The following is a 22,207-nucleotide window of genomic DNA, read 5'->3' as shown; positions in this document are numbered from 1 at the left end:
GATGGTATCATAGTAGCATCTGCAACTTGGTGACTAAAAAGCCGTATGAGAAAAAGCAGGACAAAATATTTAATAAACAGGAACACAAAGGTAGGAATAAAGCAGATGAAATTAGGGCTCTTAAATTGGGTGGGTGGAAGCTAAGAAGTATCTAGTTTAGGTATGTGCCTAGAAGCCTATGTCTTAGTAGTCTTTAGAAACTGTATTTTCATAAAATGCTACAGAGATTGTATTGATTTGATTTAGGGGGGGAAAATGATTTCCTGTCCTGGAACAGGATGCTTCTCAAGTCAGTTTTTGGGTGAGAAGGGAAAGAAGAGAGACAATGCTGGCTGTGACAGACAGCTTAATTTGTAGCCTCCTTTGGAGTGTCTCTGAGAGCTCTTCCCTCCGTGATGGGCTGTAACAGTTTATGCCCAGCAGGGCTGTTTCCGGTGTCTGCGTGTCTTGAGCAGTCTCTGCCATCACTTTGTAGCATGCCTTGCTGTCATGGGCTGAAAATCAAAGGCTGTTGGGTCCTCTGTCTTGTGTGACCTGCCTGTTCCCCAGTGACAAGCTGTTCTCTTGATGACACCTGGCATTGGGTGTTCTGGACCCCTGCCACTGTTAGAATCCTTGGGCCATGTCTTTCCCTCCTGTCTCTTTAGACTCATTGCTCCAAGTCACAAGTTCCAGAAGCTTTCTGACAAGCACTGTGCCTTGCCTCAGCCCCCCCTGGGTGGAGCAGTGCTCAAGGAGGCTTATCAAACTGGTTTTTGGTTATCAGATTGCCCTTTTAATATGTATATTTACATTTCTATCTTACTGGACAGAGACAGAAATCGAGAGGGAATGGGGTGGGGGTTGAGCAGAGAGGAAGAGAAACTTCTGCATCACTACTTTGCCTCTCATGAAGCTCTTCCCAAGTCCTTGTGCAAGATAACAAAAGTGCTCAAGCAGGTGTGCCATGGCCCAGCCCCTCTAATTCCTTCTGTGGTCAGAAGGAAACAGACAAGTAGGGGGAAAGTTTCTCATGGACCAGCTCTGAGAACAGTGCCAAAAAAGACTCCCCAGCATATTCTCAACTCTGACACTGTGTCCAGTCATTTTGAAAGACCATCTTCATTTGGATGGATCCTGCTCTAATAAAACAAAAGTGAGCTACTCTGCTTTCATCCTCTCCAGACAGTCCTCTCCTAAAAGGGATTTTGCACCAGAGCATATGTGGGGGTCTCATGAGGTGAGAATTTCACTATTGTTCCCTTCTTATCTCTTTTTTTAAAAAAATATTTATTCTCTTTTGTTGCCCCTGTTTTTATTTATTGCTGTAGTTATTGTTGCTATTGTTGTTGTTGTTGGATAGGACAGAGAGAAATAGAGAGAAAGGAGGGGAAAACAGTGGGAGAGAAAGAGAGACACCTGCAGACCTGCTTTACCACTTGTGAAGCGACTCCCCTGCAGGTGGGAGTCGGGGGCTCGAACTGGGATCCTTACGCAGGTCCTTTTGCTTTGCACCACATGCGCTTAACCCGCTGCGCTACCACCCAACTCCCGCTTATTATCTCTTTGTCCAAACACACACTAGGAGGTTGGCTGAATTTGTGAGAGATATTTGGTCTCCTCTGCAACTGTTGTCCTGAGATTTTATAATAGGAAGAAAGCAAGAGTTCAGTGTTTTGGGGGGTGGATTGCTGGAAATGATTTACTAATGATAGAGTATTTGTCAAGACCAGAAAGGGGAGCCATATTTGGTCACTACACCTTGATCATGTGTCCTTGAGTACATCATACAGCCCCTGAACCTGGTGCCAATAAATACAAGTCATCATGAGTTCTCAAGAGTCCCCAGTGCCTGATGACACCTGATCATATCTCCTGGTTCTTTTTTTTAAAAAAAATATTTTTATTGAGAAATTGAGAGAGCAATTGAGAAGAGTGGGGAAGACAGAGAGACACCTTCAGCCCTGCTTTATCACTTGTGAAGCTTTCCCCCTGCAGGTGGGGACCAGGGGCTTGAACCTGGGTCCTTGTGGATTATAATGTATGTGTTTAACCAGGTACGTTACTGTCTGGCCCTGGCTCCTGCTTCTTTGAGGTTCTATGATGAGTGTTGCTTATATCTGGATCTTATCAACTTGTACATTAAGTCTTTAGTACACATCTCTGTTCTTTAGGGAAGGGGGAGGAAGTAGCAGGCAGAAGAGGAGAGACTACATGCCAAAGGCTTAATTTCACTTTTCAGGGGAAGTGAATTTTGAATAAGAGATCACCAAAAGGGAGTGATGTTTGGTTCTGAGCAAGTTCTATGTGCCTGTATGGTGCCAGGGAGCTGGAACTGGGTGGCCAAGGGTTCATCCAACAATCGTGTTTTACAGGAGAGGACAAGGGGAAGGGGGGTTGACGGGGGCTGGCAACAGTGAGTCATCATCATTATAGACTTTTTTCTGTTTAAAAATCTACCCACATAAATGTGACTTCCAGCAATTACAAATAAGATATAACCCATAATCAGATCTTTAATGTTTCAAGTCTGTGGAGTATCTAAGAGTGTCTAACTATAGCTGTAAATCCTTCTTCTTTGTTGGAGGTGAAGAGTTCAGTCAGACTATTCAACTAGCGAGTCTAAATGAAGCTAACTGGAGCTATTTATCATTCAGCTTTCTGATAGCAAAGTGTGATCTTTATAAGGGATTATTTGTTATTTCTTCCAGGCAATTTCTTTCCTCACACCCCTGGCAGTTATCTGTGTGGTAAAAATTATCCGGCGAACAGACAAGACTGAAATTAAGGAAGCCTTTTTAGGTAACGTATATTCATAGTTCTTGCTTTAAGGGATGGAACCAAAGCAAATTGGATCATGAGGTTTAAAAATATCGCAGTTGCACCCAACTGATTTTTCTCTTGGTCAAATTGAGTGTGAGAGAAACAAGAAAAGATAACTGTTTTTTCGTAGTACAAAACATTTATTCTTAAAATTTGTCTTACTGATCTAATACTGGTTTACATGATTACAAAATTACAGGGGTATAGTTCAGTTCTGCACCCACCACCAAAGTTCTCCGCCCCTCCCGCCACCCACCCCCTAAACAGACAATAATCACCATAGTTTTCACAAAGTCTTAGAGGCTGGCTAATTTTTTTCCCCTTCAAATTCATATGCTTCAGTTCTCTAGATTCCATATATGAGTGAACACATCTGGTACTTGTCTTTCACCTCCTTAGTTACTTCACTTAGTGTAATGATCTTCAATTTCATCCATTTTGTCCTGAAGGACACAGTATCATCTAAAACAAGTTACATCCTCTATAGGATTCAGCAGTTCTTCTGAACACAAAAGAACTCATATAAAAAGAGATCATCACACCTTGCTCACTGTACTGCTGCGTATGTATTTAAGCTGTAAGAAAGGATGAAATCTTACCTTTTAAAACTGCAGGATAGAGGAAACCAGAGCAGGTTTTGTTAGGTCATGTAAACCTCACTTCGATGACTTCACTCATATGTAGTGCTTAAGAAGCAAAGCAAGGGAACAAGCAGGGTGACACACGAGTAAGCCCTTAGTCTATCTATTTCTGAAGACATGTCTATGTCTGACTTTTGGGGAGGAGGCCAAAAGGGGAGGGGATTCCAGTGCTTTACACTGAAAGGAGAAGGGGCTTACACATATTTTGAGGAGGTATAGATTTGTACCCCTGAAGCAAAGTCTTCTCTAAAAAAATAGAATAAATTTTGTATATAGATAATGGATATATACTATTATTTATTGTTTTTGTAAGTGATTGAATAATGGGCTACATTATTACAGAAGCATGATTTCCCTCCACCAAAGCTCTGTTCCTCTCCCACCCGTATATATATTACAAATGATAGTGGACACATTTTCAGATTCTTTTTTAAAAATTATTATTTATAAAAAGGAAACACTGACAAAAACCATAGGATAAGAGGGGTACAACTCCATACAGTTCCCGCCAACAGAACTCTGTATCCCATCCCCTCCCCTGATAGCTTTCCGGGCGTATGGAAAAACTGCCTGTGTATTCAAATGTGGCCAGGAGTTCATGTTCAGCACCAGGGACAGCAACACTGGGCAGCCTCTGGAGATGCCATGCAAATGCATATATATATTCTTCATGTCCACATCTGAGTTCTGGGACTTAAACACAGAGGCAGAATAGCTCTTGGAAGGAAGGCTAAGAGAATCTAAAACTGTCCACTAACTATTGACTGTCATCTGTAGCTGGTAGCCTGAGATCACAAGCAATTTAGAACCCCATCACAGACACTTGTCTGATTGTCATTGCCCACGGACACAAATGGACCAAAACCAAGTGACAGATAAAAACAGAAGTTGGAAACAGGCTCCTTTACCCATCTTCAGTTTGGGAGATGTTTTGACAGTGAAATAATTATGTAAATAGCTCTATCGTCTTTGTTATAACACCACTGATATAAATTGTCCCTGAGCTTAGCCATATCTACATGTGACATGAGTTTCACCTTTTTACAATGTCACAAGCTTTGCAGACTTTTAAACATCAGGGAAACTGAGTTAAGGTTTTGCATTTTTTTGTTTCTGTCTTGGGCATCCCTCATAATAGTTACCAAAGTCCTCACACACATCATGTTTTTGGTATGGTAGGAGTAAATCTGGAAAAATGACATTTTTCCATGAAACAGTGTGTCAGATTGGCCTGAGAGGAAGTGAAAATGCAGTGAGATGAAATCTACCCTCGTCTTGCTGAGGGCTTGGGAGCCTGGATCTGGATTTAGCAGACAAGTTAGAGGGCTTTCTTCTCTGAAGCAGGAGACAGAATGTTTCTTACACAGCCAGGCTTCTTATGGTTCTGCCTCATTGAAAAGAAAAGATTCCTTCTCATATGAAACCAAATTAATTACAGGTTTAATTACAGGGCTATAGCAAGTGATCTCACAAATATCTAAAAATAGAGAGGGAAGGATCGAGGAGCCTGATGGGAAACGGGATTGGAAGCCCAACAACCAGAATGGAGTTGTTCTAGTCGGACAGCTCACATGGTCTCAGTCTTCACAGCTGAAATGATAGGAAGGTCAGGATGCAAGAGCTCCACCCCCATATGGCTTAGACAGACAGACACTGCAGTTCCCACAAATATCTCTGCTGGAAGCCTGGAAATCATCCCCTTTGATCTGGGCTCCTCCTCTGGCTTCGTGCACCCCACGAAGTGGGTAAGCCCATCTTTCTTGGTCAGGGTTCTAATTAACTTGCCTACATTGAGAGTTAGGCTGCTGCGCTGGCAGCAAGTAGCCCACAAATCACTTCTCTAGACCTTTTCATCCTCTGCTAAGTCTCCCTTAGGGTGACATTTTCAAACTGCATACCATACCCTGACTCCTAGAACTCAAGAGAGAAGGTGGAGTTATTGGCTGTTCTGTTTGCCAGAATAAATGGGACTCTGCCTGCAAAGATGATAAAGAGATTACTGTACTCATGTAAAAAAATAAAATAATAACTGCTTTTAGGAAATAATAGAAGGAGGTGAGGAGGCATGGGTGGGGAGGTGATCTTTAAAACCCAGGATTAAAAAAAAAAAAAGATGACCTCCCAATGTGTCCTGAAGCTCTGAGGCTTCACTTCTCCACATACCTATCCCACTAGGGAAAGATAGAGACAGGCTGGGTGTATGGATCCACCTGCCAAAGCCCATATCCAGCCAAGGAGCAATTACAAAAGCCAGTATTCCGAGCGTCAGGTGGTGGCGTACCCTGTTAAGTATGCATATTATCAAGTGCAAGGACCTGGGTTCGAGCCCCCTGCATGAAGTCTGATTTATGAGTGGTCTTTCTCTCCCTTTTTTTTTTTTGTTTCCCCCTCCTCTTTCAATTTCTCTCTTTCCTATCTAATAATCAGAAGAAGAAAAAAGACTACCAAGAGCAGTGTACTTGTCATGCTGACAATGAGCCCCCAATGAACCCTGAAAATGTGCTTGTCATGCTGACAATGAGACCCCAATGAACCCTGATAAAAGAAAAAAAACAGAAGCGAGAACTCCCACCTTTTGCACCCCAAGAAGAATCTTGTTCTATAGTCCTAGAAGGGGAGAAATGTTAGGGGAAGGTGACCAGAAATATCCAAACTCCAATTCCATCAGGACTCAGAGAGAGAGGAAGGAAGAAAAAAGGAAGGACTTCAGAAGTAGTAATAAGTGTAGGTGTGACTTTAAATGGAAGAGAAGGCACGACCATAGGGGGAAAAAAGGGAAATATACATCTAAATAGACATAGTTATAGATATAAGAGTCAACTCATGTCTACGGCCTTAGGAGAACTATACCATTTTCCAGTGGAGATGGTGGAAACAGTGTGGGATTATACCTTTGTTATCTCATAATTTTGTAAATCAATATTAAAAAACTAATAAAATAAAATTTAAAAAACACTGGTGTGGTTTTTCCACTGGCATCTGGAAGCCTGGCCTTTCTATGACAGAGTGGTGACCCAGATTCTTAATCAGGGGTCTACAGCAGACCCTAAGGAATCCCCTCCTCTTTATGTCCGTGGCAGATCCCTTTGTGTATCTGCTGCTGGACATCCCAGCTGGGTTTTTCAGGACTTCAGCTGCAGAACTTCAAGGTCTGGGTAACAGAGGACACTTATCAGAGAGCTGCTACAGTGCTGAAACCCCAGCAAGAGCAAAAGAAGCAAGAAGAGCCCTGGGATCTGTTGGCAGAAATACAACTGCTGATGTTTTCAGTACAGGCCACGTGCAGGCAGACTCACGTGACACTTTGCTCTGCGTTTCTTAATCAGACATGTCCTGGCTTGTGTTTTTGACTCTTGTTTCAAGCCTGCAACTCAGGAGATGCTGTGTACACAGACCTCATAGTCAGGCCAGTTAGGCTCTTATAACTAACCAGGTTCCTGGGAGAAGCTGTGCAGTCACTGCCCCTCTGGCCTCTCATGTGTCACTCAGCTCACTCAGCACAGCTACCTCTCTGGTTGTAGTCGGTGTCCTTCTCTTGCTTCTCTGGGGACTGTGCTACTCAGAAGAACACAGTGATCGAATGGGTTTCCTTCCCGAATACCAAGATAACGTCCACCCCACATTCTCCGTCTAAACCCTCACTCTCTCTGCTTCCTTCAGCCTTTTGGATTAGAGTGAAGTTGGTGGCTATATCTCATCCATAGACTTTGTTCTATGCTTTCTTTTTTAAATGTTTATTTATTTAAGATAGAGATAGAGAAATTGGGATAGAAGGAGGAGATAGGGCGGGAGTAGATGGCATAATGGTTATGCAAACAGATTCTCATGCCTGAGGCTCCCTCAAGTCCCAGGTTCAACCCCCCGCACCACCATAAGCCAGAGCTGAGCAGTGCTCTGGTATAAATAAATAAATAAATAAATAAATAAATAAATAAACGTTTTTAAAAAAGGAGGAGGAGATGAAGATGGAGAGAGAGGAGAGGAGAGGAGAGGAGAGAGAGAGGGAGAGGGAGGGAGGGAGAGGGAGAGGGAGAGAGAGAGAGAGAGAGAGAGAGAGAGAGAGAGAGAAAGAGACTTGTAGCACTGCTTCATTGCTTGTGAAGGTCCCTCCTCTAAGTGGAGACTGGAAGCTTGGACCCAGATTTCTACACACATGTGCTCTGTACTGGGTGAGCCACTGCCCTGCCTCTCTCTCTCTCTTTCTCTCTCTCTCTTTCCTTTCTTCCCTCTACGTTCCTCCCTCCCTTCCTTTCTCTTTTCTTTTCTCTGTCTCTCTCTCTTTCCTTTCTCTCTTTCTCTCACCCTCCCTCCCTTCCTTTCTCTTTCCCTTTCTCTCTCTCATTCATTCATTCATTTTTTCTGTTCTTTAATTCAGAACCAGGATATTTCACCAATTCTGCATCCATTTTTTTTATTCAGAGACAGAAGGAGAGACACCACAGCACTGGGCCACCCCCAGGGTTATAGCACCTCCCATATCCTGCCAGCTCTCAAACCTGCCTGGAGCTCAGCAAGGCCGCTCCCCTCCCCAGTGAGCTGTCTCCAGCTCCCACCCGTACATACTGCCACTCAGCTACTTGACCCTTTTCAAAGAAAGCCCTGCACTGCCGTCAGCCCTGCTGGGGCAGAAGCTGGGGATGTGTGCAGTGCTCTAGGTTGAGATGGAGTGCTCTGAATTTCCCCCAAGGGTTTTGCAGGTCAGCTCCTCATGCTTGTTTCCCAGATACCTCCCCTGGGGGAAGGTCGAGCCAGAAGGAGAATCCAAAGGAGTCAGGTGCTTTGGAGAAATGAAGCAGTGAGCCTACTTCAACAACCCCAGTGGGGAAAGAACTCTGTCATTCCAGGCCAGTCTCATAGTGGATTCATTGTCATAGCTTCATCCTAGGAGCTGGAGAATACAGAGGCCCAGGGAATTGTCTCTCCTCTCTACAAAGTAGCTCCTCTCTCTCTCTCTCTCTCTTCTTTTTGTGATTTCTTTATTGGGGGGGTTAATGTTTTACAGTCAGCAGTAAATACAACAGTTTGTACATGCATAACATTTCCCAGTTTTCTATACAACAATACAAGCCCCACTCAGTCCTCTGCCATCCTGATCCAGGACCTGAACTCTCCTCCCAACCCACCCCAGGGCCTTTTACTTTGGTGCAATCCATAAAGTAGAACTCTCATGGTGTTACAAGCTTGCCAGACAAGGGACATGCAGAACTCATAGGGTCTCTCTTTCTCTCAAGCTCCCCTACACATGCTCTGTTTCAATTGTGTAGCCTTTGGCCTTCTTGGTGTTTGAGAGACAGTGCCACACTGCCCTCATGCCCTCTGCTCTCTACCCCAGACTACTCCCTCTGTACCTCTACACTCACATTTGGCCAGTTGCTCCCCGGCTCACACTTGGGTGATTAGTTTCTACTTGACACAGGAAGTCATTTCAACTGGTCCCTCCCATCACCAACAGCCTGTTCAAAGCAGGTGGGTCTGATCTCTTATTTCTGTGGCCTGCCCTCTTGCTGACCAGGTGGGCCATTCTGCAGTCCTGGAAAATGGCATGTTCATCTCCCCTGATGACCAGGACTTGCAGCTTCTAGCTGAAAATGTCCTTCCACTGCAAGCGCTTGCATAAATCTCGGCAAGGACTCAAGTTTGTATTTGCCAGAGGGAAATGGTAGCTTACAGGCTTTATGGTTCCACGAGGCCAAGGGAATTGGGAGTACTGGTGGGTCTCTGTTGCTTATGCAACACATTTTGACCATCCAATGCTCCGTCTTGCTTTCTGTGCAGTCTTGAGACACACGGGGGGGGGGGGGGGGGGTCCCAGAGCACGTAGGGAAAGCCCCGTGGCTCACGTCTGCAACGCCCTTTTGATAATCTGTGCTCTGTCCAGCAGAGTCCATCCACAGATACTTAGGGAAGGTCCCCACACTGCACAGCTTGAAATAATGGATTCTAGAAGCTCCTGCCAGTTGAGTGGCCCAGGAGCACTACCTAGCTAAACTTGTTTGGAAGCCAGGGACATGTAGGGAGACTTCACTCCCTCCAAAAAAAACAGTGCTGTGTTTGATAGCAGCTGGACAGCTGTGGGGGTTGATAGGTCACCTAGGCTGTAATAGCTTAGCAGGAATTTCCTGCTTCCCTGGAGGGCTCCAGCAGCTGCTCTGATTAAAATCATGTCTGAAGTGGTTGCCAGACAATAAAAAAGTTATGTTTCTTGCCACCAGTGTAAAGGAATTCTACATACTGTGGCACTAAGTGTGTTTCTATCAGGCCAGAAAGTGACTGATGAGTATACCTCCATGTTACTGAAAATTTCAGTGAAGGAGAGAGAAATCCCATGTCACAGGGACTTTAGACTCCCCAAAGTCCTGTCCTAATTATTATTCCCCTCGAGCAACCCAGATGTCCCGCCTTGTGTACTGTGGGGTTCATATTTCCATGGCCGTGGACTGAGAAGTATTGTGATGTATTGATGATGATGATGATTTCAATTTGGGAGTCAGATGGTTATTTTTCTTCTATTGGATCTTGTTTTGCAGCAGTTTCATTGGCTCTTGCTTTGAACGGAGTCTGCACAAACACTATTAAATTAATCGTGGGCAGGTAAGTTCTCCCAAAAGAAACAAGTGATGCCTTAGATGGGATGGGGTCTATTTGAGCTCTTTTGGTTTTCCCTGAAAGTCCTGTCCTTCTGGGCTTTCCATCTCTCCTCTGCTATAAAGTCATGAGTTCAGAAAGCAAGTGACCTACAAGACACAAGTGAACCTGATGATACTCTCTTGGATTTAAGGATCTGTTTCTGGGAACAGCCTCTGCTTCCCATGATCTTCCCCAGAGAGTCATCCCACTCCAGGTCAGTTTTGCCATCTAAAAATAATAATAAGCAAACAAAATGACTTCTTTATTAAGAAGTAGGGGTTGGCCTTTGAGCTGTGGTCCATAGCAGCTCTCTCCTACCCCCCCTGGCTCCATCTTCCAGCTTGGTTGCTCAGACGGTGAGCTGGTCTCTGCAGGGAGAAACAGCCACAGACTTGGATATTAGACCTGACTTGGACCCTTAGTAGCTAAAGGTCTTGGACATGTCGGCTCCCCTCTCAGAACCTCAGTGTTTACTGATTACTGGCTCCATACAGTGGACTGTCCAGGCAGGGGCATGGCAGGAAATGCATACAGATTAGACAGTGTAAGACCTGGGCCTGAAGGGCTCTGACTGTAGGTGCTTAGAGTAGCAGTAAGACACTAACAACATGCTCATTCCCGGGCCTCGTCCTCTCTGAAGTCCAGATTCAAAATGGGATCTGCCACCCCTGGAGAATCACTAGGAGGGACCAGGTCTTGACGCACCTGGTTGAGCACACATATTACAGTGTGCAAGACCTCGGTTCGAGCCCCTGGTCCCCACTTGTAGGAGGAAAGCTTTACAGGCAGTGAAGCAGTGCTGCAGGTGTCTCTCTCTGTCTCTCTCTCTCTTTTTCTCTCTCTCTGTCTCCCCTTACCCTCTTGATTTCTGGCTGTCTCTACCCAATAAATAAAGATAACAGAAACCTTTTTTATTATTTATTTATTTATTTATTTATTCCCTTTTGTTGCCCTTGTTGTTTTTATTGTTGTTGTTGATGTCATCGTTGTTGGATAGGACAGAGAGAAATGGAGAGAGGAGGGGAAGACAGAGAGGGGGAAAGATAGACACCTAGGGAGTCAGGTGGTAGCACAGTGAGTTAAGCACACGTGGTGTGATGTGCAAGGACCGGCATAAGGATCCCGGTCCAAGCCCCGGGCACCCCACCTGTAGGGGAGTCGCTTCATAGGCGGTGAAGCAGATCTGCAGGTGTCTATCTTTCTCTCCCCTCCTCTCTCCATTTCTCTCTGTCCTATCCAGTGACAGCAATAACAACAATAATAATAACAACCACAACAACGATAAAACAACAAGGGTAACAAAAGGGGAGAAAATGGCCTCCAGGAGCAGTGGATTCCTGGAGCAGGCACCGAATCCCAGCAATAACCCTGAAGGCAAAAAAAAAAAAAAAAAAGAAGGAAAGAAAGATAAATAGACACCTGCAGACCGGCTTCACCGCCTGTGAAGCGACTCCCCTGCAGATGGGGAGCTGGGGGCTCGAACCTTGGCCCTTAAACCGGTCCTTGCGTTTTGCACCAAGTGCGCTTAACCCGCTGCACTACCGCCTGACTCCTTAAAATAAACTTTTAAAAAGGGAATCACTGGGAGACGAGAGGAGAGGTAGAAAGCAGGAGGCAGATAAACCAGATAGACTAATACTGGTCATCAATACTGATCATTGATAGCAATACTGAGTCTACTGAGCCTCGCTCCCAGATCCCACGTGTGAGTGAACTGTGGCCTGACACGTTCAGAAAAAACAACCTTGTGCTTCCAGCATTAGCAAAGCTCCACAAATATGTGTTGAACGGAGGTGAAGCAGTTGGTCCCCTTGTGTGTGAGGAGCTGCATTCAGGTGAGGGCTACAGGTCTTTGGGTGGAGACAGGAAACAAATCGAGAACCAGCGCTCCTCTAAACTTGTCTCTGTCCCTTTCTGGTGGCCTGTGACCTTGGGCAGGAGCCTGGTCTTTCTCCTTCACCTTCCCTGTCATACCTATAAAATGAAGGGAGATCGAGACCTGCCTCAGGGGTTCTCATGGAATCCTTTGCTATGATGTCTGTTCCCTGCTTGGCACAGTGTCTTGCCCCCAGAACGTACTCAGCAGTCTATTGGCTGTCACTACAGGAAGGGGTCTGCTTCTCCCAGCCTGGCCCAGAGAAGGCAGCCCTGCTGCCTTTTGTTGTGTGTCACCTGTCAGAGCCGCCACACCCTCTGAGTGAGCTGAAGCACCCATGGCGTGCTGTTTGAGGAATGCATTGACCACCTGCATTGCACGTGGAGGTGTGGATCCTGGAAGCAGCCTCAGAACCAGCAGTCCCAGGCGCTTTGCCTAGTGCCTCCTGTCCGTCATCTCATCTGACCCCAGGAGCTACCTTGGGGTGACTACTTTCCTTTTGAGCCTCTCCTGCCTTTTACAGGTGTGAAAACTGAGGCTGGGGAAGGAAGGTTCTGTGACCTTCCTAGACCTTCCCAAGGTCAAAATCCCAGTCAGTGGCAGAGTGGAAATAGCAGGCCACAACTTTCTGTCCTCAAAGCCGGGCATTACCGCTGGAGCATGTGTCTAGAATGACCCATGGGTGCTCCGGTTTGGGAGCAGGGGAAGGGTCTGGGGTGCAGTGGGGAGTGGTGCGGGGTCAACTTGGGGTTTGTTTGTGATGACAGCCTCTTATAGTGGACGTGTCCATGGTGTCTTTTGTAGACCTCGCCCCGATTTCTTTTACCGCTGCTTTCCAGATGGAGTGATGAACTCGGAAATGCACTGCACGGGGGACCCCGACCTGGTGTCCGAGGGCCGCAAAAGCTTCCCCAGCATCCACTCCTCCTGTAAGTCCAGGGGCCCAGAGGGTCTCTTCTTGTCGCCATGTTCCCTGGTCATGTCTGGAGAGAGTTTGGGTGGAGAGAGGAAGACGGTACCTGAATATTGAGCATGATTCCTTTTTTTTTTTTTTTTTCTTTTTCAACTGTAGGGCATTTGGCCTAGGAACAAGATGTGTACCAGGAAGTAGTAAGCCTGTGGATTAGGCTCTGGGGTTTGCAGGGCATTGCATGTGCTTCTTTTATGAGTAGAGCTGACTGTAGCATGTGACTCTACCCTTTGACAATAAGAGTTGGTAGAGTTTGACAGCGTAAAGAAATTTGCTGTGTGTCCTTGGACCGGCTGTATGTCTTTCAGCTGAGGGTTCTCTGGAGTTTCAGGGAGGGTAGCCTGTGAGTTTGTGCAGGTGTGTGTACCAACATAGAGCTTCTGCATGTGTACACACACACACACACACACACACACACACACACACACACACACACACACACACACACCATTGTAGGGTTGGGTTATAGATAGTGATTTGGGAATAGCCTAGAAATAATATGAATCTGTAGCCACATGGTGTGTGTGGGGGGTGGTGGCTGGGGAAAGCTTATTTTTGATGTCTTCTTCATCCTGGTTCTGCCAGTATCAGCTCTGTGGCTAGGCCTCCATGCCTGCTTAGACAGTAGGTGTGATAATGCCTTTATTGGTTGTTGGTATGAGCAGTGAGAGATGTGCTGACAGATGGGAACATTCTTGGAGCCTCTATCTTGCTGGAATATCTCGTTGCACTATCTCATTCTGTCCATTCAACTTACGTAAAATATTTAGTATAGTATTTTTTAATATTTCATGTTATTTATTACTAGACAGAGACAGAGAGAAATTGAAAGGGAAAGGAGAGATAATGAGAGGGAAGGAGACAGAGAGACACCTGTAGCCTTGCTCTGCAACTCATGAAACTTTCTTTCTGCAGGTGGGGATCAGGGGCTTGAACTTGGGTCCTTGTGCACTGTATTGTATGTTTTAAACATACATGACCCCTTAGTACAGTATTAAAATTTTTTTCTTTACTTATTTTCATGACATAAAGAGCAAGAGAGCAGATCATGAATCAGCACTGACTTATGGTGGTGCCTGGAAGGGAACCTGTGACCTCTGGGGAGTTCAGGTGTGTGTGTGTGTGTGTGTGTGTGTGTGTGTGTGTGTGTGTGTATGTATGTGTGTGTGTATGTGTGTGTGTATGTGTGTGTGTATGTGTGTGTGTATGTGTGTGTGTATGTGTGTGTGTATGTGTGTGTGTGTGTCGGTGGGAGGGGGGCATTTCAAGATGAGATTATCCTGCATTTGGGCTGGGACTAACCCCATCCTTACAAGAGAAAGGCAGCAGAATATTTGGAAAACAGAGAAGGTCACATGAAATCATGACAGAGATTGCAATGATTCTTCCTTAAGCTATGGAATGCTTGGAAAGATTATAAAGTAGGAAAGGCAAAAGAAGCCTTCCTTAGAACTTTCCAGATCACAGGTCTACCAATATCTTGTTCTTGGACTTCTGGCTTCTGGAAGGATGATAAGAGAATGCATTTTTGTTGTTGTTGTTGTTGTTGTTAGGAACCACTCCTGGCTATAGCACTCCTTGGGAATTAACACAGAGACGTAGTTTGAACATCAAATGGCTATTGGAAAGGATTTGACTTTAGAGCTAAGGGAGAGTTTGAGAGAAAGCACACTATTGGGTCTAAGTTTCTCCAAAATGCCCACAGAGATTAAGGAGGCAGGACCAGGTATGAAACCTTAGGCTTCCATCATTCCTGCAGCCTGAACTAGAACATGAACGTGTCTAGCATCACTTCCTCTCCAGCTGTGCCCTTTCTTCTCTGTTGTCATGTGTTCAGTTTTGTTTTGGAGGAGGTGCAAGTACCAGCTGGAGGGATCTCAGCTGGACTGAGTCGTTGCCTCCTCCCTTGGGATGCCCCGTGCTGGCATCACGTGGAGGTACCTGGAGTGGTATTTACCTGGGGGTGGCTTCTGCCTGCTTCTCATCTGTATCTTTGATGGGGCCACTTGAAGTCTCTCTTGTGTTAAGGTGTGTTCTGTCACTTCAGAGATGTGATGCTGATCTGTAAAAGCAGGAAAAGTAAAGGGGGGTGGGTGAGGGAGATAACATAATGGTTATGCAAAAGGCTCTCATGCCTAAGACTATGAGAGCCCAGTTCAATTCCCCAACCCACCAGTGCTCTGGGAAAAATAAATAAAATAAATTATTAAGAAGAAAAAGAGAATAACATACAATGACATAGATAACAGTAGCAAATTGTGATAATAGCAACGTGTGGTTGGTCAGATCCAGAATTTCGTCCATTGTTTGTTGTCATCTTTGGATGTGAACTATTTGTTACATTTTGCCATGTGATATTATAGCTAATTAACTTGTATTTTGCTTGTGTGTCTTTACTTGATCTTAAGTACCACATATGTCAGGGTTGAGTGGGGGGGTTCTGGTCTCATTAAATAAACAAAATACATATTGAAAAAATAAAGTTCTTTTAAAAAATATTTATTTATTTATTCCCTTTTGTTGCCTTTGTTGTTCTATTGTTGTAGTTATTATTGTTGTTGTTATTGATGTCATCGTCGTTGGATAGGACAGAGAGAAATCGAGAGAAGAGGGGACAACAGAGAGGGCAAGAGAAAGATAGGCACCTGCAGACCTGCTTCACCGTTTGTGAAGCAACTCCCCTGCAGGTGGGGAGCCTGGGGCTCAAACCAGGATCCTTCTGCTGGTCCTTGCACTATAAAGTTCTTTTTTAAGATAACAAACTAAAAGCAATGAAAAGTCAAACTCAGAGGAGCCCTTCACTCTGGCTTTTGAATTATTCTCTGAAGATAGTAGTACCATTTACCATCAACTGTGACATTTGAACTTGGGAAAGAAACAGAGTTTGTGTGAATAACTCAAGCTGGAAAGCTGCTGGAACATAGCACTTCAAGGCCAGGCCCCTTAAGAATGTTTATTCTGCTTGTACAAACTCCCCATCGGATGCATTTTCTGACAGGGCTGCCAGGCCAGCTTGCCAAATGCATGGCTGATGTCAGGTCCAAGCTTGACAAGCTTTTTGACAGAAGCTATTACTATCTTTTGCTTAAGATGCTGCTTAAAATGTTCCTTTTTTTTTTTTTTTAAATCGCTTGGCAGACACAGAATCCTACTCAGCCTCTGGGAACTGATGAAGATGTTTCGATGTTTCGTCTGCTTTCTCTTGCTTCCTTTTTATGACAGGTTAGCGATTGTCTTTTAGTGAACTGCCATGGCCACTTAGAAAAAGCCAGCAGTGCTGTTTTATGCATTTCTTGGCGTAGCTGATAGGGAGCCTAGTGGCTGGTATGATTCTTTGCTCAAAGGGCCTTTTGGAGCTCTATGGAGCAGTGGTGGTGGGGGCCCCAGTGAGCTCGCGGCAGGAATTATCCCCTAATAGGACACCTGAGCCGGGTGAGGTGAAAAAGGGAGAGGTTTACCTTAAACCGGTGAGGCTAGAGAACTGGACAGATCCCAAACACAGGAACAGCACAGGTTTAAATAGTATTTTAAAGCATAGTTACATTTCAGCTACGTACAAGCAGGGCAAGAATTGATTTTTCACAAGGATGCAGGTCAGGATTAATGTTTTACTTCAACACAGTGCAACTCAGCTCTGCAGCCCAGAACTTATCTCTTCCATCCAGGCCTGAATTCCTCCCTGGTGCTGGCCAGCCAGGATGGACTCCTTCTTCACATCTATCTTACAGGATATCTTAGGCTGTTTTGCTGAGGAATGTGGGGGTTGGGACAGCAGCAGCTGCCTCTAATTGCCATAATGTTCATCAGACAGGAGGGAAATAGGAACACAGGTTATGATAAAGGAATATACATCAGATGTCTCTTCCTTCTTGAATAAAATCAATTTTGTAGGTTGCACCTGAGTGAGTGGATACAGGTGTTCTGAGCCAAGGGCTGCTCTCATGCTAATTCTCCAGTCTGAGAAAAGTTAGGATTGCTTCTACTTTATTATTATTATTTTGGGGTGGAAAACTAAGGGTTGACGGTCAACAGTTAAATATAATTGTTGGTACATGTGTACAACTTCTCAGTTTTCTGCAAAACAGTTTCACCCCTCTGCCGAGGTCCTCTCTCATCATCTTGCACCAGGACCTGAAACACCACCACTTCACCACCCCCCACCTGCCAGAGTCCTTTACTTTGAGACAACACAGCAAACCCAGTTAAGTTCTGCTTTGTGTTTCCCCTTCTGTTCTTTGGAAAATCAGAAAGCAGCTGAAACTCACATGCCATCTACAAAAACATCTGGCTTTCTTTGAACTTAAAAAATAGCATTGATTTCTTTGAAAACAAAAGCTCTAGCTCTTAATCTACCATAAGCATTTCCAACAGCCCTCTCCCGATGTGCTCCTGTTGTAAATCATGTGCCAACACTGTGTCCCAGTGGCAGCTGGCTTAGGGGGTCTGCTCCCAGGCAGCCTAAGCTCTCCTTGATTGGAAAAGCAGGCAGCACACTTTCAAAGGGCATGTAAGTCCTTCAGACTAAGGGAAAGTATCGCGTTTAACGTGGAGAGGGACAATGGAGCTTACCCAGAGTGATTAAAGTTGAGATATTCTGACCAGGAAATCGGCTCTCATCACATAATCTCAGCATCTGATTGGGTATTGATCCAGTCTCTAGCAAGAGGAGAGAAATCCAGAGAAACAAGAGAACTCATTTAGAATGCCAAGTCACGTTATTAAGACACTCCTTTTCTGGGTGGGGGAGACAGCATAATGGTTATGCAAACAGACTTTCATGCCTGAGGCTCCTTAGTCCCATGTTCAATCCCCCGCACCACCATAAGCTAGAGCTGATCAGTGCTCCGGTGTTTCTCTGTGTGTGTGTGTGTGTGTGTGTCTCTCTGCATCTCTCTCAAAAATAAAATTAATTAAAAAAAAAAAAAGACACTCCTTTTCTGTGGCAATGAAGACAGGAATACTCTTGTCTAGGGCTCAGCCAGAGAACTGTGTGGGCGAAATCCAGTAACTGCTTGTTTTATTATAATAATAATAATAATAATAATAATAATAAAATATATATATAACTGAATGCACGTTCATTTACAAATTGGGACTTTTCACTTTATAATGGCTTTTGAGTAGATGCAAAACAAAGTTGGCTCATAAAGCTGAAAATATGGTGTAATGTGCTAAGAAAATAGTGTTGCTTTACATATAGACAGAGGTAAACATAGAGAGAGGGGGAAAGTTAATGTTGAAGAGAGTTATTTATTCATTTATTAATGAGAGAGAAAGAGAGAGAGGGAGAGAGAGAGAAAGTCAGAAAATCACTCTAGCATATGAGATGCCAGGAATCAAATCAGAATCCCATGCTTAAGTAACTATTTTTATTTTTATTTTTTATTTATAAAAAGGAAACATTGACGATACCATAGAATAAGAGGGTTACAATTCCCACCATCAGAACTCCATATACCATCCTCACCCCTGATAGTTTTCCTATTCTTTATCCCTCTGGGAGTATGCACCAAAGTCATTGTGGGGTACAGAAGGTGGAAGGTCTGGCTTCTGTAATTGCTTCCCTGCTGAATATGGGTGTTGGCAGGTCAATCCATATTCCCAGACTTTCTCTCTCTTTCCCTATTGGGGCAAGGCTCTGGGGAAGCTGGGCTCCAGGATACATTGGTGGGGTTGTCTGCCCAGGGAAGTCTGGTTGACATCATGGTAGTATCTGAAAAGAAAGTTAACATATAAAGCCAAACAAGTTGTTGACTAATCATGAACCTAAAGGTTGGAATAGTGCAGATGAAGACTTGGGGGGGGGGGGCGCCTCTCCTTTTGTAGATAGCTAGTAGTCATATTTTAGTTATATTACAAAGGGCCCATGACTATACTAGTTTTTATTTTTTCCCCTGAGCCTGAAATCTGATATGCAGGTGGATCCATGTTATTGTCTGGGGAGATGATGTCATAGCTGGACCAGAAAGCTGGATCAGAGAAGAGAGTAGTTCCCAAATATGGGAAAGGTGTATAAATATTGTTGACTGTAAACCCAATAGATTTGATCTGATCTGGAGCCCATATTCAGCTTAGGAGCCTATGTGACCTCTTCATCCCTGTAGATCTGAGCTCACATTCTGTGGTCATGAGTAGAAACGTTCCAGGCTGCCCCAATATCAGGACCCATCTTCCTCAGGTGGAACATAGAGTGTGTTGTCCAGCCTCCCTTCGGAGGATGGAACATTCTCTACCATTGTTGATCCCAGTTGAGGGAAAGGGCCTATGGAACCCACAAAGGGGTCTGTTTTGTTTTTCCTGATAGAGATGACTGGTAACAATGGAGAGAGGTATTTATTCTAGGTCTAGGTCCATCATGTCTGTTTGGGAATCTCAGGACTCCCCGACTAGGGCCCCAGCTGATGGGGTGGCCTGATAGTGACTAAAGAGTCATCGTTAAAGTATGCCAGTCTCTTGCCCTTATTCAGCTTTTGCAGTCCTTGCTTTGATAAGGTTAGCTTTGGAGTGAATGAGGGAAGTATAATAGGAAGTAGGTGAGGAGGTTATCTAAGTCTAAGTAGACACTATTTCATTATGAACTTTATTCATACTGACTCACTGCAGACCATTGTGTACTTTTGCTTTCAGGTATATATTTTGCCCTACTTTATGGATACATGTGAACATATGCTCTATCTCACGGGACCTGGTCTATATCTAGGTCTTGGGACTTTCTTAGGAAGTGAACCACCTGGAATAGAATTACAGAATCCCATGAAAGGAAAGGTCTCACTCGAGTAATGAGTCTAAAGGGTTGACATTCCATGCCTGACATCTCTGGACACAGTCTGAAGTTAAGCGTACTCAGGTGGTACTCATTGCATTGATTAGGTCGAAGCAACTATTGACTGGAAAAGCAGAGAACATTTTCAAAAAGCATGAAAATCCTTCAGATTCCATGCCTGAAATCTAGTTTTTTGCTTTCTGGGCCACCATAATAGTTAACTCCCCCTCACCCAGATTTTTGAGGGGGGTTATCAGAAGACTCCTTAAAGCAAGGTATCAAATCAGGGACCTAATTGATTCAAATCCTGAATCTTGCCATTGAGTCATCTTCCCAGCCACAAGAAATAAGCATTTTGTGAAACTGATTCAAATGAATTGTTAAACAAATGAAGAATTCCTAGGCTGCTGGTGGACCCCCACTTCTGCATTCCAGTATCCTCAGGAGTGGCAGGCTCTGATTGTAGCCAACCTGCCCTCACCTTCACTGCCAGCACCTTGATGGACTCTGCAACCCATCAGCTTGTGCTGTGCCCAGTTTGAACAGGATAAAAGCTGGGTGCTGTGGGACAAGTTTGTGCAGGTCTGGTGGGAATCGGCCTGTAACCCATTAAAGTAAAATAAGTCACACCTTGCCCTCCATGTGGCCTTGGGTCTCATTCTTTGGTTCATTTTGAGCAATAGGTCTGTATTTTTAGGAATGGACAGAAAACTGAAAACATAGGTAATAGCTGACATCTTAGGTCCAGTCTAGAATCTGCAGGGTGAGACAGCAGGCTGGGAGCTCATGCAGTCTGGGTAGAGAACTCCAGATTGGGAAAGCTTGTTCTGCTCTCTTAGAGCTTTTTTTTTTTTTTAATGGTTAATTTTATATCATCCTGATTAGGTGGTTGTGTCCAGATATTTGGTCAAAAATAGGACTAGCATTTGCAAATAATGGATTTTTTAGTAGAATAATTCACCCTTCATATAATGAATGGGTCTTTTGAGGCCAAGCATCTGGGAGTTTGCCTTTGATGACTGCATACAAATAGGTTTTAACTTTGCTGTTAAATTATTTGGACGATGGATAGAGAAAGTATCAGGGGTATCATCTGTGCTAGCCAGCCAAGTTTAATTCCATGAAGCAAAATATTCTTTGTGAAATTTTCTTTATTGATCACAGAAAGGAAAGAGAGAGCAAAACAGAGTAGGAATGGAAAGAGAGAAGGGACACAGAGAGAGAAAGCTCCAGCTTCTGCTTAGCTCTGGCATAAGTCCATGCCTAACATTGTACCTCTGACTTCTGGGACCTCAGACAAAGGAGTCAGTGATTTAACAGGCTGAGCTATCTCTCCAGCCTTGACTATTTAAAATTACATTCCAGTGGTGATTAGGTAGGCTTCTTTATAAAGAAAGAGGAGAAAAACACCAAGGATATCAAGACTTTGAGTTTTTTCCCCCTTGCATTATTTAATTAAATTGCTATCGAGGGGTTTTGTTGGTAGATAGGAAGTTTAAAAATACTGCCAGTTCAGGTATGGATTGACCTGCTGATGCCCATGTCCAGCAGAGTAGCAGTTACAGAAACAGGCCTCCCACCTTCTGCACCCCATAGAGATCCTTGGTCCATATTCCCAGAGGGATAAATAATAGAGAAACTCCCAATGGAGGGGAGGGGATATGGAACTCTAGTGGTGGGAATTGTACCCTTCTTATCCCACAATTTTGTCAATCATTATTAAATCACTAGTAATAAAAGAAGAAGTAGAAAAAGAAAAAAACACTAAGCAGAACTAGGACTGGAGTTGGTGTATTTGCACCAAAGTAAAAGACTCTGGGATGGGGGGGAGGGGTCAGGTCCTGGAACATGATGGCAGAGGAGGACCTAGTAGGGGCTGAATTGTTAGGTGGGAAAGTGAGAAATGGTCCACATGTACAAACTACTGTATTTTACTGTTGACTTCAAACCATTAATCCCTCTAATAAAGAAAAAAAAATACTTCCGGTGCCTTTACATCCTAATTTTGGTCATCACTGAGACTTCACCACTCCAGGATGACTTTTCCAGAGATTACACACTCCGAGAGGAGAGAGAGAGAAAGAGACAGAGAGAGAGAGAGAGAGAGAGAGAGGGAGAGATGTTAAAATTCGGTAGGCTCTTGCTGGGTTAGCTAGCTTCACGGGCAGGTAACAGAGACGCGGAGACAACGGCTGGGCAGGGAAGCTGTATTTCTTTATTCAGGAACAACGATTCATAAACTAAACCAAACTAATCACCAAACAGAACTCTGCTGTCTCTTTGCGGCGGCGCAAGCACTCTCTCTTACTCTCCAACTCTCTTACTCTGGAACTCAGGAACCCTCTCCAACTCTTGAACTCTGGAACTCTGGCGGGGTTCCTTTGGGCCAAGCAGGCCCGCAAAACTAACTGGACTGATCCAATTCTCTTGGTGGGGGAGAACTACCCAATGTAAAGCATACAACAGAGAGGGAGAGAGGAGGAAACTTCCTCTAATGCAGTAGGGACCAGATTCAAACCTAAGTCACA

At 44.4% G+C, this 22,207-nt stretch overlaps 1 protein-coding gene across 1 annotated transcript in view; it reads left to right on the top strand.

Annotated features, from left to right (window-relative positions):
• Nucleotides 1–22,207, top strand: part of PLPP4 (phospholipid phosphatase 4) — a 135,328-nt gene that overhangs the window by 50,951 nt on the left and 62,170 nt on the right. Inside the window, exons 3-5 of the mRNA XM_007519673.3 lie at nucleotides 2,691–2,781; nucleotides 9,971–10,034; nucleotides 12,751–12,875. Coding sequence (XP_007519735.2) covers nucleotides 2,691–2,781; nucleotides 9,971–10,034; nucleotides 12,751–12,875 — 280 coding nt within the window. The remainder of the gene's footprint in view (nucleotides 1–2,690; nucleotides 2,782–9,970; nucleotides 10,035–12,750; nucleotides 12,876–22,207) is intronic.

This window comes from Erinaceus europaeus, chromosome 14 (genome assembly GCF_950295315.1).
Source record: "Erinaceus europaeus chromosome 14, mEriEur2.1, whole genome shotgun sequence".
In the NCBI taxonomy this organism is placed as follows: Eukaryota; Metazoa; Chordata; class Mammalia; order Eulipotyphla; family Erinaceidae; genus Erinaceus; species Erinaceus europaeus.
Note: the sequence above shows the minus strand (reverse complement) of the source record. Positions and strands in the feature narration are given on the sequence as shown.